General features: G+C 49.0%; 1 protein-coding gene and 1 long non-coding RNA gene across 3 annotated transcripts in view; both read left to right on the forward strand.

Moving 5' to 3' along the window:
* Positions 1-1,288: 1,288 nt before the first annotated feature.
* On the forward strand, positions 1,289-6,094 carry S1PR1 (sphingosine-1-phosphate receptor 1). Of its 2 annotated transcripts, XM_064455613.1 has the most exons (3): positions 1,289-1,432; positions 2,472-2,565; positions 3,287-6,094. In XM_064455613.1, exons 2-3 carry the CDS (start codon positions 2,522-2,524, stop codon positions 4,548-4,550), a joined length of 1,308 nt encoding a protein of 435 aa, XP_064311683.1. In that variant the 5' UTR covers positions 1,289-1,432; positions 2,472-2,521; the 3' UTR covers positions 4,551-6,094. The 2 variants fall into 2 exon arrangements, with proteins under 2 accessions (XP_064311683.1, XP_064311684.1); XM_064455614.1 differs by lacking the exons at positions 1,289-1,432; positions 2,472-2,565 and adding an exon at positions 1,601-1,745.
* An 8,977-nt stretch (positions 6,095-15,071) lies between these two features.
* LOC135313986 (uncharacterized) overlaps positions 15,072-18,114 on the forward strand; it is a 443,735-nt gene continuing 440,692 nt past the window's right edge. Inside the window, exon 1 of the long non-coding RNA XR_010373508.1 lies at positions 15,072-15,300. This is a non-coding gene — a long non-coding RNA (uncharacterized LOC135313986). The remainder of the gene's footprint in view (positions 15,301-18,114) is intronic.

Raw genomic sequence — 18,114 nt, forward strand, 5'->3', positions numbered from 1 at the left:
TTCCTCTCTGCTGAGATGCCAAGAGGGCTATAAATGTGTGCGGTCATCTAATTTTAATGATGCTTTTTGTGATACAAATACCCAAGTGTTTGGAGTGGAACTGAAATTGCCCAGGTATTTTACATAGCCTCTGACAAACAATTTGTTGGATCTCGCATCTCTGAGCTGGAGCCCTCTCAGCTGGTTAACCGACAACCTAAGCATGAAAGCCAGTACGTCTGGCTGCTGAAACCCTGAGTCATTCTGTCCTTTAATTAAAGCACGTTCCTTTAATACGTTCCTCTCGCTTAAAATTACGGGAGAATTATTTCCTAGAGGAAAACGCCTACTGAACGCACTTTTATTTAATATTTGCTATAAATTAGCTAAATAAGGGAGAAAGCTTGAAATATCTGGGGTATGTCAGGCAGTTGCAGGGGATGCATATGTCAACCTCAAGCATGATTTATCTCACATGCTTTTTCTGACAGTTGTAATTTAACGGCTGTATTTTCCTCCAGGCTCTCAGGAAGCCGAACATCTTTTCAAGTTTCTAGCTTTGTGGTGGAAAAGCCAAATATCTGTTCAAGTTTCTAGCTTTGTGGTGGAAGGGTAAATGTCTGTTTGCCAGTGTAATTTATCTGAGTCATTCTGGGAGAGGCGTGGAGCAATTGAAGCGTGGCTGTTAGCATAAATGAGGGCCTGACTACCTGAGGGTAGAGTTACTCTGGCTTCCAGAGGAAAGCTGCTTCCCCGTAACGACTGCTCCTGCCGGTTGGGGTGCGATGCTCTGAGCTGAGGGACCTGAGCTGTTGAGCTCTGGCCTGTTGGGATGGTCTTTTGCGTGTCAATTTGGAGTGGAGTGAGAGAGAACAGAGCAAGGGGAAAGAGGAGAATTTCCGTACTAAGCGCAACAGCGCATTACCAACAGAGCTGGCATTTCATGTACGCCGAGGTGGTTTTTCTTTTAAAAGTTTGAAGAGGGAAGGAATTATAAAACCTAAACTCACTCCTTTCTCAGCCTCTGTAATAGTGCTGTTACCACCGTAAGTAGGTGTCGTTACCCATTTAGTTTTAAAACTTAAAACTTTGCTCCGTATTTTCACACATGTAGGTACCTGACGCCGTCTTCTGAACCTTCAAAGACTTTTTTATTTGCACGTGGAAGCACCAACACGGGGTCGTGTTTAACAGTGGTGTGAGGCGAGTCCCCACGGGCCGGTGCCCAGTTCTGCCTTTGGGCTGACCCACGGGGCTGGGGGGGGTCACCCACGGGGCTGTAGGGGGTCACCCACGGGGTTGGGAGGTGTCCCACGGGGCTGCGGGGGTCGCCCAGCGCCCCGGGAGCCTGCACGGCCCCGAGCGCGGGTGACAGCCGGCACCGCCGCTGCGCCTGCCAGGACAGACACACAGACACACCGGCGGGGCCCCAGCCTGGCCGAGCCTCTTCCAGGTATTTCCTCAAGCGCTCCTTGCGCGGTCCCGCAGCAGCGGGGGCTGCGGTGCCACGCAGGACGCGTCCTTCGGCCTCACCCCTCCTGTGCCGGCCCTGGGCGGTGGGAGGGAGCCGCCGCCTCCCGCGGGGCGGGGTGCGGGGGCCGGGCCGGGGGCGGGCCGGGGGCGGGAGGGCACGATCGCGGCGGGGCGGAGAGCTGCGGCGGCACGAACACTAAAAGCACCCGGCCCCCGGCCCGGCCGCTTGAGTCGCTCCGCGAACACGCGAGATGTGCGGGGCCGAGGGGGGCTCCGCGCCGCGCTTGAGCGAGGTGAGGCTCGGCGAGCTGCGGCCGCGCACGGCACCGCGAAGGGAGAGAGGCGAGGGGGCTCCCCGGGACCCGCCGTGCGGTGCGGGAGCGGTGCGGGATGCGGGACAGGAGCGGTGCGAGGTGTAGTGCAGGAGCGGTGCGGTGCGGGAGCGGTGTGAGACGCGGGGCAGGAGCGGTGCGGGAGCGGTGTGAAGCAGAAGCGCTGCGGGGTGCGGTGCAACGTGCAGGGCAGGGGGCAGATGAGGTGCGGGGCAGGAGCGGTGTGAAGCAGAAGCAGTGCGGGGCAGGAGTGGTGCGAGGTGCAGGACGGGGGGCAGAAGAGGTGCGGGGCAGGAGCGGTGTGAAGCAGCAGTGCAGGGCAGGAGGCAGAAGAGGTGCGGGGCAGGAGCGGTGCGAGGTGCAGTGCAGGGCGCGGGACAGAAGCGGTGCGGGAGCGGTGCGGGGCAGGAGCGCTGCGAGGTGCGGTGCGACGTGCAGGGCAGGGGGCGGGAGCAGTGCGAGGTGCGGGACAGGAGCGGTGCGAGGTGCGGGACAGGAGCGGTGCGAGGTGCGGGACAGGAGCAGTGCGGGGTGCAGGGCAGTGCAGCTGGAGCCCGGCGCAGGGGGGGAGCCGCGACCCTGGCCTCGCACCTCCCCCTTTGCCCCGCTTAGGCTGTAATTCAACAACTTTGTCTGTTCTCTCCTTGCATGATTTCACATCTTTAATTCTCTTTAAATGCCCACTAGAAAATGTTCCGATGTAAAAGGAGTTCCCTCTGTGCCTGCATCCCTTGATCATGCCCATTTCAAACGCTTGCGCTGCTAATTATTCAAGTGCAAGGTATTTTTTTGCCATTCTTTGTTTCAGACTGACGGAATGGGCTTCCCATCTAGCTTATTCACATGTCTTCTCTTGATTTTCTAAACTTTCTCCTGCTCCGGGTTTTACAAAGCACATTCTTACTTTTATTTAGCAAGGTCACCCCTTTCCTGTTTACCGCTCCGAGACGATCTCTTGCCTATAGACATCAGTGAATTCACCACTGTTTGAGATGGCATCAGTGAATTGCATAACCGCCCCCTTCCAAAGCACGGTCGGGCTTTATTAGCGGAGCAGAATGCAGGTCTCCCATCAAGTAATTCCTGTGCAGGCTTTCCTGCGTTTGCAGTTAAAGCAAATCAAGCCTTTTCCCTCTGTAAATCTCTGCTGTTGCACTGCAAGGCGTGTTTCCTACTGAAGAAAAAGACACTCTAGAACCCATCACTGGGGCGGCGGGAGACCTTTTCCGCTGGAAGGAGCCCAGTAACGCAGCCCTTGCCGACTCCGATGTACCTGTTCAGCTCTGCGCGACAGGGCTTTCTTTGTCTTATTAGCTTTACCTGTTGAATGTGCCTAACCGCCTTTTAAATGTTTGTTGATAGCCAAACGATGGTGATTCATGTGTGAATACATTCGTGGCTCTGAGATACAACTAAACCAGCAGACTGTCCTAAATGTTTATCACTTGTTACGTGTTCACCTGCCTCCTTTTAACTGTGGGCTTTGTGCCTCTCGTTCCCAGGGCTGCTGTTTCTGAGGCCGTGCGGCAGAGCCGGGCGGGCCGCATTGCTGCGGGGCAGCCGCCGGGTTTGCGCTCGGCGTCACCGTCCGGCGGCCGCTGGGGCAGCGGCGCCCAGCTGGGCACCATGAGCTCCGGCACCACCGCCCCGCCGAAGGTCGTCAGCAACCTCACCAGCACTGATGTCAACTATGTCATCAAAGAGCATTATAATTACACGGGAAAGCTAAATGAGAATGCGGACAGTGGAATAAAAGTGACATCGGTGGTTTTTATCATCATTTGCTGCTTTATAATCTTAGAGAACATTTTTGTCTTGCTCACCATCTGGAAAACCAAGAAGTTCCACAGACCCATGTACTATTTCATTGGGAACTTGGCTCTTTCGGACTTGCTGGCTGGCGTGGCGTACACTGCCAACCTCCTGCTCTCTGGGCACAAAACCTACAGCCTCACCCGCTCCCAGTGGTTTGTAAGGGAAGGCAGCATGTTCGTGGCCTTGTCAGCTTCTGTGTTCAGCTTGTTGGCCATTGCCATCGAGAGATACATCACCATGCTGAAGATGAAACTCCACAATGGCAGCAACAGCTTCCGCTCCTTCCTGCTGATCAGCGCATGCTGGGTGATCTCCGTGATCCTTGGGGGACTCCCCATCATGGGCTGGAACTGCATCAACCTCTTGTCCGACTGCTCCACCGTGCTGCCCCTCTACCACAAGCACTATATTCTCTTTTGCACCACCGTTTTCACTGGCCTTTTGCTATCTATTGTCGTCCTCTATTGCAGGATCTACTCCATGGTGAGGACTAGGAGCCGCAGGCTGACGTTTCGGAAAAACATTACCAAAGCTACTAGGAGCTCAGAAAAGTCGCTAGCCTTGCTCAAGACAGTGATCATAGTCCTGACTGCCTTCATTGCCTGCTGGGCTCCCTTGTTCATCCTGCTTTTGCTGGATGTGGGCTGTAAAGTGAAGACCTGCCCAATCCTCTATAAAGCAGAATATTTCTTAGTACTGGCCGTGCTCAACTCAGCCACGAACCCTATCATCTACACCTTGACAAACAAAGAGATGCGGAGGGCTTTCATCAAGATCCTGTGCTGCTGCAAATGTCCCCCGGCTGATTCGGGGACCAAATTCAAGAGGCCGATCATCGGAGGGATGGAGTTCAGCCGGAGTAAGTCTGACAACTCCTCCCACCCACAGAAGGAGGAAGGCGACCGTCCTGAAACCATCATGTCTTCGGGCAACGTTACCTCATCATCTTAGGAGTAACCACGGGGGTGTATTTCAGAGCCTTCCTCTGAAATGGGGGAGCTGAGACGCCCCCCGCTCACGGCGGCAGCGTTGGGCGAAGTGAGCAAGTAGCATTAGTTCTAACGAGGCAAACGGTGCACTTGCGAGGCTGGAGTTCAAGAAACGGGACAGACTGTTCTGGCTTGAAAAATCTTTTTCCCTGGAGCATGTTTTGTCTTTGCACTGAGGCAGCCGAGGATTGTCAGGCTCATTCATATCCTGAAATCTCCTTAGTAACTCTGAAAGACTGATGCCTTGGTGAAATGATGCCTGGTGTGTGCGAGAGAAAGAGAGAGGGGGAGGCGGGAGAGGGAGAATGAATCTTTCTTTTTTTTTTTTCCCTGTGAAAAGAATGTGAAGTTATTTCTCCTTTACTTGCAGCAAACCCCTGACACAAAGATCTTTCTGTACTGAGTTTAGTGGTGGCTCTGGTATCCTTGGTCAGGAGCGTTTGTTTAGCACGTAACAAGGAAAGAGATCACACAAATATAATTTAAACCATGTACAACCATAATTCGGCATCACTTTCCAGAGTTTTTCCGTAAGTCATAAGGTTTTATGTGCAAAGTCCAAAGCCGTTGGGGTTCATTTAGCGAGATCAGAGCTGTGAATCTTTGCTGTCAGTCCCTGTTCCGTTTGAAGACCACGAGCCAGACTCTGCAGTTACTTCCACCTGTACAATTCCGTTGGCTGTGTCAGATTTCATGGAGTAGCTCAGAGCAGCATTTGGCCCCAGACGTTGATTGCCTTGTTATTCCATAGCATTAAATAAGCTGCATTATCATGACAAATGCAAGGTAGAACTAAAGGTCGTTTCCCTTCAAGACGACTGAAGGTAAATCCAAAAGTGTAACATACCGTTGACGGCGGCAGGGGTTTTGCCTAAGAAAGAAGAGCGAAAAACTAAAAAGGCTTGTCAGTGTCAGGTTCACGGTCCTTCCAAAGGCGAAGGTCGGTCGGAACACCTGAGAAGAATACCTTGAGTTTCAGAAAAGCAAAAGGAAAGCTGAAGTGAAATGGCTATAGATAAATGCACTTCCGTAACAAAATGCAATATGTTTTGGCACATTTTATTAATGTTTATAATTTCAGCAAACATGTCTGTATTTTATCAGTTCACGGAAGAAGTACCTGTCATTAAATTGAATGTATTTGTTTTACAGCATCGTTTTTACTCGTCTGTTTTTCTAACCTGTGCTAATGGGGTTGAATGTGTACAATGTAAACAAGTTAATGAGATGCAGGAGCCTTCGTGCCCTGGAGTATTACTGTAACAAAAGTGGTATATCTGGGGTAGCTGAGAGCAGTTGACTGATTTACAGTTACGGGCAGTTCCTAGGGGTGGTATTTTTTAAAGAAAATTTATTACCTTTGTAGTAAAACTTCCAGTGCAATTAAACGGATTTTTTTTTTTTTCTGGTTTAAAAAATAGTATTTAAAAAGTTTGACTTTTATTGTTCAATTTGCACATAGCTTTATTGACTTCTAAACATTAATAAACTGATTTTTTTAAAGAAGCTGTTATCAGATCACTAGTAGTTTTCTGCTGTTGTGGGGGGTTTCATGCCAGGCGTGGTTTCTTGTTGACAGAAGTCAGTGAAAGAATTCCTTGATTTCAGCATATGCTGGGATTAAGCCAATTCCGCGGGGACATAAGATGCGTAACGCCACTTACGGGCTCATGTTAAACACCAAATGAACTGGAATACCAAATGAGCTAGAATACAATTTTTCGTCAGCACATGCCGGTTCAATGAAATGCCATTAAAAGAATCTCGACAGTAGTGATTTTTCTCCAACAGCTAATGAAGCGCAAGCAGAAGGCAAACCAGACGCCCGCCGGTTTTAAGCCATGACTGCCTAGAGCAGAATAAGTGAAATAATTCACTTTTATCACTAATATAATCTGTAAGTTCAATTCTTAGCTTACTGCAAACATCAGGAAGGCTGTGAAACATAGAATGGCGGCCTCAGCTACGTAACCGCTGGGCCCACCAGCAAAGACCGTGGCAGCGCAGATGAATAGGTACTGCCCGACTTCTTCCAAAGCCTTGGCTTGCCTTTCCTCTCTTGCGGCCGTTCCCTCTCGGTGTTACTTTTAAGTTCTGTGGAGCTTGTACAGGATGCAGTTGGAGTGTGAAGATAAACCTCACCTTCTTGTACTGTATGTCATTGCTGTGCAAGGTTTACTGTGGGAAACGAGAGCCGACTCACCGAGGAAGGCTCTGGGTCATAACCTCACTTCCTGAAGGAAATTCCAAAAATGCCCTGAAGACAAAAGAGTGGAAACAGGCTGGAATTTCTCTCCAGCTGTCTGCCTGTATGGAAGGAATGATTTCATGTGTGCTCACTTCCTCGGCTTTTAATTAGTGACCCGAGCAGGGCTGGAAAAAATGTCAAATCTGTATTTGCGCACAAGATAAAGCCTCTCTTGGCTCAGGCCTTCATTTGGGCAGGGATGGTTTGCGCTGGGTGCTGACAGTCATGAGGGACGGCGCTGCCTTGTCCCAGGGATAAAGTCACTTCTGTGCTGAGCACCAAGAGTACATAAACCATGAAAGTCCAAGTTAAGCCCTCGAGGTGCTACCAGCGAGGCATAAAGCCAACGTACGGGGTGTTTCGTAAGGGTGTGTTTATCCGAAGGACGAGGGCCCTTCCGCTCTTGAAGCCTTACGGGCATTAAGGTTGGTTGTCCCGCGTGGGTCCGAGATCCTGTGACAAGGGATGAGCTATGTCACAGCTCGGCTGTGCCACCGACCCCTCCTGACTACCACTGGCCTTTGCGTAGCCGTAGCTGATAGCCTACAGGTGAGTCACTTCCCTTCGCTTTGCCTTTGTTTCTGTACCCCTCGCTTATCTAGCTCGTCAAATTGCGCTGCCGGCCTTTGCGGAAAATGACTGTTTCCCCTATGGAGGTGACTGTGCGATGGGAGCCCCGTTTTGGTAGGGAGCTCAAAGCCCTACGTAATTCACGCAGTAAAAGAAATGCAAACATCAGAGTGTGGCACGGGGCCATGGGAAGCATTTCCTACGCTCTTGATCAGGATGACTGAAATGTTTCCTCCATAAACAGGCCACGCCTATGCATGTAGACAAGATTCAGACAGGGAACAATAACCGTCATAAATTAATAATAAAAGTAAGGGTTTCTGCTGGGCATAAAACGAAAAGACAGGCCATTGGTACTGCGCTTCCCTTCCTGTGGGGGAACTCTGCAGCTCCTTGGCCACGAGCACGCTAGGGCAGATGCGTAGCGCGCGGTTTCGAAATGCGCAATGCAGAAAGCACCCTTCCCAGGCCCCCGACCACCTTCGGTACGCAGCGAAAGGGCGCGCGGCTTTGTCCTGGTGTTGGCCATGTGACAAGCGGGCAGAGAAAATGAACGGAGAACCGAAAAGGTGCATTATACCAACAACCTGCGTGAAATAAAATCGCCTGAATTACCCGAAGTAACCTGGCCCTTTTTGATATTCTTTTTCCTAGCTGTTCTTCCAGTGTAAGGAATAGAACAGGGATGGAAAAATGATCATAAAGTCTGTCTGTTGCTGCCTGGCAGCTCCCGACTAGGTGTGCCTGTGTGGGACCCAGGTACGGCGAGGGGGTGTTGGGCAAGAACACCCGACAGACAGCTCAGCAGAACAAACCCTGGGCTTGCCGTACCGTGGAGGCACCAGAACCAAACCTAGGGGACATCAAAACATAAAAATACTGTCACCCATCCTTTTCTTACTCTGTCAACTAAGAAATACAGGGATTGCCCAATTGCAACATTTCCTAATTTGGCCTGGAAGATCTCAATGCTGATGGTGTTTTGTATTGGCTGCGGCATTATCAGATGTTGCAAAAAGGGTCAGGTTGACAAAGCATCCAAAAACGTGGATGTGTAGACCTAACCTATGTAACCTGCCCAGCTCTGAAATGCTGGAAATTCCCCAAGGACAGGCTTTGTCATCTATGAGGCTCTAAAAGTCCCCAGGAAAACTTCTATTGTTTTTCAATAATTCCCCATACTGGTTTTCTTGGAAAACGAAATGAAAACTACAACTGAACCTTCAAGGATTTAAGAAACAAACAAACAAAATCCATCTAAATTCAGTCCCTATAACCTGCTTTCACAAACTTTTCTAATTCCATCTTTGTATTTACAGATTGAAAGAGTCCGCTCATTCTCTATCATCTAAGTTATTCTGGTAGAAGCTTACTTCTTTTTACACAGTCTGCAAGAATCACATCAGGTCAAGAAATCAGCCTTCAATTATTACTCTACACACAGGATTTTCTATGATAAGTAACAGTAATCAAATTCACTCTGCACACAGGAGCTAGATGTAAGAACATGTGGTACAGCTACCTTGTTCCACTACAAGTTTTCTGCTGAAAGAAAAAGTATCTAGAGAGATCTGAAACTCAAGCATCTAATATAAAACAAGATATTTTTTTTTTAAAATTGGGTTTTTGGGGGGAAGTTGGGAACATAATTAGTGTAGACTTTTGTGATCCACTGAAGAGAATTACAATGTTAAGGACCCTCTCCCCTGCAGGAACAGGGTGACGCATTCCTTGTGTCTCCCCTGCTCACCCACAAATTCTGAGAGACGTTGTGTCAAAGCAGCCGTTTCCAAACAACGCCACCACGCAAAGCTCTGCATGGCCAGATCTTTTACCCTAACGAAAAATCTTACACGGGAGCGAAGCGGGAACCATTTCCTTGCACTTGGACCCTCCGTGCTACCTTCACGGGACAAAAAGGCAGGAAATCCCATCAGCCACACCCAGGAATGCTCTGGCGTGGAAAAGTCCTAATAAAGCAGAGCTGACAAAGCTCCGTCAACCCTCTGTGAACCTTCCACCAAGCCTGGTTTAGTCGTCGCATAATGGAAACCTGATACAAAGGCCAATATTTATTTTGAGGTTATGTGAATGATTTCTTGAAGAAGATCCATTTTTAAATACATGATACAACAACTATACATCAAAACGGCTCTTTGGAAATGCATGTGACCAAAGCCACACTGAATATTAATGTGTATGTAACATTTGCAGTATTTGGAATCACAAATTCCAAACATCAAAATACAGACTGCATAATTTTTGATACCTAATGAACATTTGGAAAACACAGGCTCAAGGGAAATCACTGAATAAATACTGGGTTAAAATTACCTGCCAGGCTGCATGAAATCACCGATGAAAGCAGCGTCGCTACCTGGGAAAAATCTGTGGTTTGAATCACAGCTGACACTTTGGCTTAAGCCAAAACTTCTTAGCAGGACGCTGGTATAAATCACTGGGAAACTGTCTCGGACAAATTCTTGCCCATACGAGCACCTACAGTTGTGGAATGTGAAGGTGGGGATGTGAATTGCTATAAGCAATAGAAACAGAATTTATATGGTTACAGGGGAAGCGCAATAACAATTTTCATGATGTGAAAATCAGATTTGGCACAAGATTTTGATTGAGAGTGTACGGGAGAACAGGTTTCGGGGAACATTTGGGACTGGGGGGTGGCGGGGTTGGACTACAGTCTGATATTTTCCACTTGAAATGAAGGGAAGGAATCCCCTCCGGTAATACAGACACTCAGCTGAGGATTTTCACTTGTGAACTCTGTCCTTAGAGCTGCAACTCTTTCCTGAGCAACTCTGGGCAAGGTCTTATGAATTCTCACCTTCCCACAAAGATATATATATATGTAAAAAAAAATGTATACACAAGGATGTTCACCAGGGAATATTTTGCATTTTGAGGTACTATTCAAAGAGCTAGTACCTGTGGCATTTGGAATATGGGGCATGGAGTGCCAGGTCATTTATTGCCCAGCTACTTGCAATGGTTCCTTGTGCTTTGATGAGCTGGATGCTGCTGTATCACAGTTACTGTAAGGTGGGAGAATAAAAAAATAATTTCTAATAGTATGTGCAACTCTGTCCTTGTGGTGGAAAAGGATCAAGGTCTCAGCTGAAAAACACATTCTGAAGAGGTGCTATTATTAAAAAACAAGTCTGCATTATTATCTTTCTTGCCTTCAAGGAAGACACAACTATGGTCTAACGACTTCTTCTAATCTGGTGACCATTCAGATGCCTGTTGCACAAGGAATACATACTAGCCCTTCCCCAAACAACAGGCACTTTTAGATGTTTTTTACTTCCATCACAACTCTCATTTCTACGGCTGGTTTAGGTGCAAGATAAGAAACTGCTTGTTTGTGTGTAGCTTCTGTCTCTGATCAGGGTTATTTGGGCTATGCACCTTTTGAACAAATACTTTACGGTGGCACAGAGACTTTACTTCAAAGCAGCCTACAACTCGGTTCCAAAAAGTATTACCTTTTTTTTCTGGTTTTAGAAGTTCAATGCATTTTGCATTGCATTAGCTCTCTTACTGTTTTTGTATGTCCTATTGCACATATTGCTTGAGGAAATCTTTAACTTTCATCTCAGAGGCTGTCTAACACCCTGCGAAAGTGGTTATATTTTATTTTTCTCGTAAATAACATTGGTGTGAGGGAGAGGAACCTGTACAGCTGAGGCGATAGTGAAGGAATACTGAATCTTTTAACTTGAAATGGTTCACCAGTGGAAGTGGGTCTAGTCAGGACTCTTTAACTACAGAGTGAAGTTTTGCTTTTCACTAAACTTGCTGAAAAAAATGCAGAGGCATTAGAGGGTTCAGAGGACAACAAAGCAAGGCGCTTTAATAGGATGAACTAACATAAAAGGCTCAGTGAGCAAAGCCTTTTCCCACCAGAGAGACGGGAATGGAGAAACACAATACTCAGCCTAGCAGCCAGGCTATGGAAGTGTGCTGGGTGATGGAGAAAAAAACTTTTTAAAGCTCCAGGCAAAAAGCAGACTCTGCCTGTAGAAACCAGAACCAGTTAAAACACTTATTTCATATTGGGATTTACCTGAAGTTTTATGTTTGAAGACTCAAAGTACCTTTGTATTTCAGAATATAATTAAGGAGTTAGGGGGGTTTTTTTCTCTTATTTAAGAAGCACGACTCCCGCCTTCGGACAGAGGCGCCCCCACACAAAATGGCGGGGGCGGGCCTTTACCCACTGAGGGGGGGAGCGGGGCTCTCGGCGCCCCCCGCCGCCTCCCCCGCCGGCAACGACGGCTCTCAGTTGGCAGAAAGATGAAGAGCGGCTCCGAGTTGCTTATTCTAAGACAAAAACCACCCTCCTTCCTCCCCAAGCCCTCCTCGGGGCCGCTGAAACCGCTCCCCCTACCCTCGCCCCCGGCCCCCTTCCTGTGCGCCGTTCCTGCGCTCCCCCAGGTTTTCCTGCCGGCCCGGCCCGGCTCTTCCTGCCCCGCGCTTCCCTTCTCTTCCTCTCCGCTTCCCTCCCGCCACGGTGTGCGGGGCTCGGCCGCTGGGGCCGAGCTGGCCGGGTGGAGCGCAGCGGCCGCCCCCGCAGCCGGGGTGCCGGGGCAGGCGGCACTGCGGGCCCCACACAGCGCCGGGGGAGGCCCCGGCTCACCGGGCGGGCAGCGGTGGGGGAGCAGCGACAACCACCAAAAAGCCCCCAAACCAGCAGCCAAAAAAGCGAAGTAGAAAAGATCTGAGAAACACTTTTATGTCGGTAATAAGTAAATGAATAAAAAGCGTGCGCTGTAACGCGTGGGGGAGTTTGCAGGGCCCTGCGGTAGGCAAGCAGCGGCGGGCGCAGGTGGCTGCTGGGGCCGCGCGGCTCCTGCCCCTCACCTTGGCCCTCGCAGCTCTCGAAAGGTTAAACCAGCGCCTGAGAAAGCGTGAAACGCTGCTTAGCCTCCGCGAATGCCGAGTTAATGGGTGTTAAGCCTGAACCTTAAAGGTGAGAATTTAAGCGGAGCAGCTGTAAAGCAGGGTAGGCTTTCACACAGGAGTCAGTTATTTTTGTTGGGAAGTACTTTCAAGCTTCTCCTTGCAGCTGGTTATTACACCGGGAGCACCCATCCCCCGCCTTAAGGCGGACATCGCCTTCCAAGGGCGGTGAGGGACTGGGTGGCCTGAGGGGAGAAGCCGGGTTCCCCTCATGGCTCCCCGGGGGGCAGCGTGATGGGTCCCCTCCTGCTCCACCGGCATATTCCCTCGGTACAAACCAGCAACCCTGCGTGAGCTTTTGGGGCAATGCCAAAGCAACTGGAAGTATTTTGTTGGGTTTTTTGGTTTGGGTTTCTTGTTGGTTGGTTGGTTGAGTTTTGGTTTTTGGTTGGGTTTTTTTCTGTGTTGGGCTTCTTTTTTTCCAGAAGTGCATTGCAGGTCTTGGATTGTTCATGAAAGGATTTTTGTTGAAGTCTCGGTTTTTATTTTTATTTTCTCTTAGCTGAAGCGGGACTGGCCCGGCAGCTGGCGGGAAGAGGCGGTATGGCCGAGGGCCAGCCGCAGAGAGCCCCCAGCCCCGCCGCGCTCAGGGCTGGGAGCGCAGGAAGCCTCAGCCTGAGGCGCAGGGCAGCCATTGGGGAAACCGGCGCCCCTGAGGTGTCGAGGAGGAGAGCGCGTAGGGCTGAGGCCCTCGCCGGGAAGCTGGGTGAGGCAGGACAGTGTCCCTTGGGCGTCGTGTCCAAGGGGGAGGAGGACCTGGGGTCGGGCTTCATTCCTACCCTCACAGTATGGGGGGCTGTGGTGTTTGTGTGGGACCTACAGTTCCTCCTTTTGGAATTGTACACCAGTTGCGTGTGTTTGTGCGCTCCTGTAGGTATGCGCGGCTGCAAGATGCATCCCCAGCTGAAGTGCGGTGACAGTAGATGATGCCACATGAAATTAAAGCCCAAACAAATGAAGTCTTGGTAGCTGGAGTTTAAGTACAAAATTGAAGTGCAAAAGCTGTGGCATAGAGCATAGACAACATACTTATTTCAGTCTTGCCTTTATGGTGGTCCTCCAAACTTACCTGAGTATTGTCTGTGATCCACCTGTGGGCAGCCTTTTGGGAACAGGTTATTAAAGACACAAGGTGCAGACCAAGTCAGTGCCACCTCAGCTTGACACCTTGGGAATTATGATAGGAATTCATGTTTATTCAGGCAGAGGACCCAGCTTTCTCACACAGGTTGTCAAGCAGCCTTTGCACCACTCCTGTTGATCTTGCGTGCATTTATGCAGCTACTTTGTTGATAAAACAACCAGAGTTTTCATCTTTCTGCCTGAAGAAGTTTCCCTGGGACTTGCTCATTTCATCAAAGTGTTTATTTGCAGGGATAGAAGGGACTGCAAACAAATAAATCAGCTCAGGTACACTGGAGAAAGCATAAGTATTCCTAGAGGTCATGCTTTTTGTCCCAATTGCCTGTGTCCCTGTGAAACATGAGGTTGGTATGGCTCTGAACCCCACTTGTCTTCATAGTAAAGTGGAATAAATAGCAAAGCCTATTTAGCTGTGTTTAAAGGCATTTTGATATGTGTCACCTGCAGGCTTAGCCTTGTGTGTGGCCTCTACTCTCTTTCTGTTATGGGAAATCAACCTAATCAAACTTCTTCCCTTCTAAATGAATGTCATTGTTATAATACAGTGAGTCAGAAAAGAAACAATATTAACCACAAAAAGTCTAACCACCAGTGTGAGTTCCCCCCCCTTGTCTATCAATCAACTGCAATGCCTTAACTGAGTTTCCTCATTGTGATCATAATCTGGCAATAATTTAATGAAAACGAAAGTGGAGGACTTCCCACAAATCAGAAGTAGGATTTTTCACTGATACAATTGCACGTGTGAGACCTCCCATTCAGAGCCAGGGAGCTAAAAAAAGCTTGTCACCTTGAGCATTGCCTGGATACATCAAGCAGGTCCATGTCTGCCTGGGTTTTGGACGTAGTACAGTGGTGGCTTTAACATGTTCAGAGTTTTGATGACATAATGAATGAAGCCTATAACATTTTATGTCTGATACATACTTTGCATTGAATTTAAAAAGCCTGCAAAACCTGCAGAATCAGGTAACGCTGTAATCCCTATGAATTTTTGTGCTGTAGGAGTAGAAAGGATGTGTCATGATTTAACCCTGGCCAGTGACTGAGCCCCACACAGCTGCTCGCTCACTCCCTTCCCCTCGTGGGATGGGGAGAAAATCAGAATGGTAAAAGTGAGAAACCTCGCGGGCTGAGACACAGACAGGGTAACAGGGAACGCAAACGCTGCGCACACAAGCGGAGCAAGCCAAGGAACCCATCCCCTCCTCCCCACGGGCAGCGGGGCTCAGCCATCCCCAGGGCAGCAGGGCTCCATCACGCCCAACGGTGCCTGGGGAAGGCAAACGCCATCCCTGCCAGCGTCCCCCCTTCCTCCTCCTCCCCCGGCTCCGTGTGCTGGGCATGAGGCCGTGTGGTGTGGGACAGCCCTGGGGGCAGTGGGGGTCACCGTCCCGGCCGTGTGCCCCCAGCCCCTTGTGCCCCCCAGCCCCTCGCTGGTGGGGCGGGGTGAGGGGCAGGAAAGGCCTTGGCTCTGCGCAAGCCCCGCTCAGCAGGAGCGAAACCACCCCTGGGTTATCAGCGCTGTTCCCAGCACAGATCCAGGACACAGCCCCATCCTGGCTGCTGCGGGGAAAATTAACTCCATCCCAGACAAAACTAGCACAGTGTCAGAATATGAACTCCTTACATGAAGGCAGAAACACATGTCTGCTCATTTCTATCCCAGGGTAGCTGGCTGCTGAGCTGGCTTCAGTCTGTGGCTGTAACCCTCTTTGGCACATGGCATGCTGGCCTGGAAGCACTCTATGTAAATTGACGGCCCTTAAAGGTCAGTACTATCCTTCTGTTAGCCTTGCTGTTAGACTTGGCATTTCAGATGAAGGTGGAGGTAGTGGAGAACTCGGACAATTTAAATGAAGTTTTGGTCTAACAGAGATGGGCACAAACATAATTCATAAGGGGTTTATGAACAGATTTCCCCTGTTGTCAGAATCGTACTGGGGGGTTCAGTCACACTCGCGCAGGTTGTGTGGTACTGCTGTGTCCATTACAAAGAAAAGTCTGGCCTGTTTGACTAGTTGTGGTGGAGGTACAGAAGTTTCTGTTGCTGATGATACATCAGAGGAGAATGTAAACACTGTCTGTCCTTTGACTTTGACTCCTGGTTCTGAACGGCTGTGTGTGTGTTTGCATTGGAGTTAAATGAGTGATTTAGGAAAAAGGCTTGGATTTGCTTCTGCCTTGATCCTAGCAGTCTTAAAATACTGCCACCGTATCCTCTGAAGTTATTAGAGTTTGCAAAGGTGAAGTTTGTAAGAATAAGTGAGATGAAAAGCAAAAGGAGACCAGAAGAACAGGCTGCCCTTCTTGTTTCCATTTGTAGCTACACGTTTCTGGAGGCTTGTGTTTGATTTTAATTTGCCTTTCACATGGAAGGTATGTCAAGTGCAGACACATCTCCTCTGTGCTTTGACCTGGTCATCTGAGCCTGAAAGCTGTATAGCTGGGTAACCACAAGGCAGCCTAAGCTAATGTACCATATTTTGTGTGACTTAACTAGTTTCAGCGTGCTAACGTGGCTCGCTGGTGCCTGGACCTTGATCTGTCTGGCATCCTGCCAGCCCTAGATACCCTAATTTATCTGCCTCCAGGCATGCAGATGTACCCAGAACTGTTTTGATTGCAGAGACATTACTACAGTTCCGTTTGTGGTTGCTGCCTGTATTTCAAAAGAGAACTTTTCATATGTGCAGTGCTGGGGAAGCTGAAATTACACTATTTTCTTGTCTTCTCTGGAGAGGGATGAAAATTCATGCTTTTTGTCTTGCCTATCCTTAAGTGTTTTGTTTTGCTGGTTTGGTTTGGTTTGTTTTTTCAAGCGGGTCGGGCATCGTTCCCCATTGCTCCTTGTTGCCTGTCCCAGGATCCTGCTGGCTGGTTTCTAAAAGACACGTTTGCTTAGTCTTTGTTTTTATACAAGAGTTAATTAGCCATGGGACTATGAATAGAAAGCATCATAAAGCAGAAAGGGGACTGCAAGAGTTGCACAGGGACAATACTAATTTAATGCAGATCCTGTGCTCAGATCAAATTTGTTCCTGGCAAAAGGTGGAGGAAATTCTATCAAAAGTTGTTAAAAGTTCAGCCCCCTCATACCAGACCTGCATCTGACCCTCTCAGTGGTCACAGCCTCCTGTCTTGAGGCTGGCTCTGGGTCACACCTTGAACTCTTGCTGTCAATGAAAGATTTACCATCGGGTTGCATGGGAGTGGTGTTGGAGCTGTGGTGAAAAATGAATGATTGTTGCACTTCTTAATTTTTCCTGTGCCGCTTCTTGCATGCTGGCTCAGTTGTTGCTTCCCATGCTTCAGCATGAAAGGGAAATCCTGCAAAGGTGGTCACGCCTGTAAGTTTCAGAATGACAATACGAGATGGGCAGAAAAGCCAAACTTCAGCTCCACCCTGCTAGGCACGGTTGAATGTTTATTTGAGCAAACGCAGAAAGTCTGCCTCAGCAGAAAATAAACTGTTTTGTTCACCCATTCTTGAGAATCCAGAATAGTGCAAAAGGAGTGAATGGTGGCTGTGCGAGTGTTTGTTTCACCCCGTGAAGTGGAATTCATGTCATAGTTGTCGAGGTATTTTGTGAAATAATATTTGCCCCAATTGATGGTACAGGACATGCACTGCAAATGCTTTGCTTATGGCTTTGAACAGATAGCACTGTGCACTGCCAACAACAGTGTCTGTGTGAAGACAGTGTGTTACTAGTTTTAGAACTGTCCATAAAAATTAACGACTGTGACCCCTTTTAACAAACAGTAGTGATGAGAGTGTACAGGATTGTTCCAAACGCGGCAGACTTTCTCAGCACCTTGTCAAAAGCTGTTGTGTCAGCTCAGGTGAGCGAGAAATGCTGGTTGCTTAATGGGGACAGTTTTCTAATAAAAGCAGAAGAAATGTTCCCAACTGCATTTGGATTTGAGTACAGATGCTCCCTTAAAGGGTTCTCTGGTTCTTCTCAGTACTTGTGAGTGAAAACTTAGGAAATTCTGTGCTAGCGGAAGGGAATTGTCTCTCTTGTTTGGTACTTTGCTTGCAGCCTCTCACCTATAATGCTTGCAAAGAATTTGTTCAACCAGCTCAGCTTACGGCAGTTTAGCAAACAGGATCTTTTCCTGTCTTCCTTGCTTTATGCCCCAAAACCTAATTTAAAGCCATAATTCTCTCTGACTGCCCTCTGAGGGCAATGGAATCTGTTTTCCTAGGGATATGTGCTCTGTGCCTGCCCAGTGCAATCATTTCAGCTATCCTCATCTTTGCCACCGCCTCCCTGACATCTCGGCGGCCCTGCAGCAGCCAAGGTCGGGACGGGGCAGCTCCAGGGTTCAGCAAAAGTGACAGTCTTGGAAAACCCCACTGCTTCAGGATCTTCCTGTTCCTCCCACCTTCACCACCTGCCTGTGCTCACCCCTCTACTTCTTCTAGTCTGTTCTGCCTCTCATTTTCTGTTAGAAAGCGCTTGCTTTGTGTGGCAGAAGAGAGCTGCCAGGAGGGGATGTGCACAGCATTGATTTGGGGGGAAAAGGGGAGGGAAATGCATTGCCATCCTGGAGAGGGGAAAATGGCCCTACCCGAAAA

The sequence above is a fragment of the Phalacrocorax carbo genome, chromosome 6 (assembly GCF_963921805.1).
Source record: "Phalacrocorax carbo chromosome 6, bPhaCar2.1, whole genome shotgun sequence".
Classification (NCBI taxonomy): domain Eukaryota; kingdom Metazoa; phylum Chordata; class Aves; order Suliformes; family Phalacrocoracidae; genus Phalacrocorax; species Phalacrocorax carbo.

Bases quoted from the DNA above. Each gene is read 5' to 3' on its own strand.
- S1PR1 (XM_064455613.1), top strand. From the start codon at position 2,522: ATGCCCATTTCAAACGCTTGCGCTGCTAATTATTCAAGTGCAAG. The intron at 2,566-3,286 runs GTATTTTTTTGC...TCTCGTTCCCAG, and splicing joins GCTAATTATTCAAGTGCAAG to GGCTGCTGTTTCTGAGGCCG.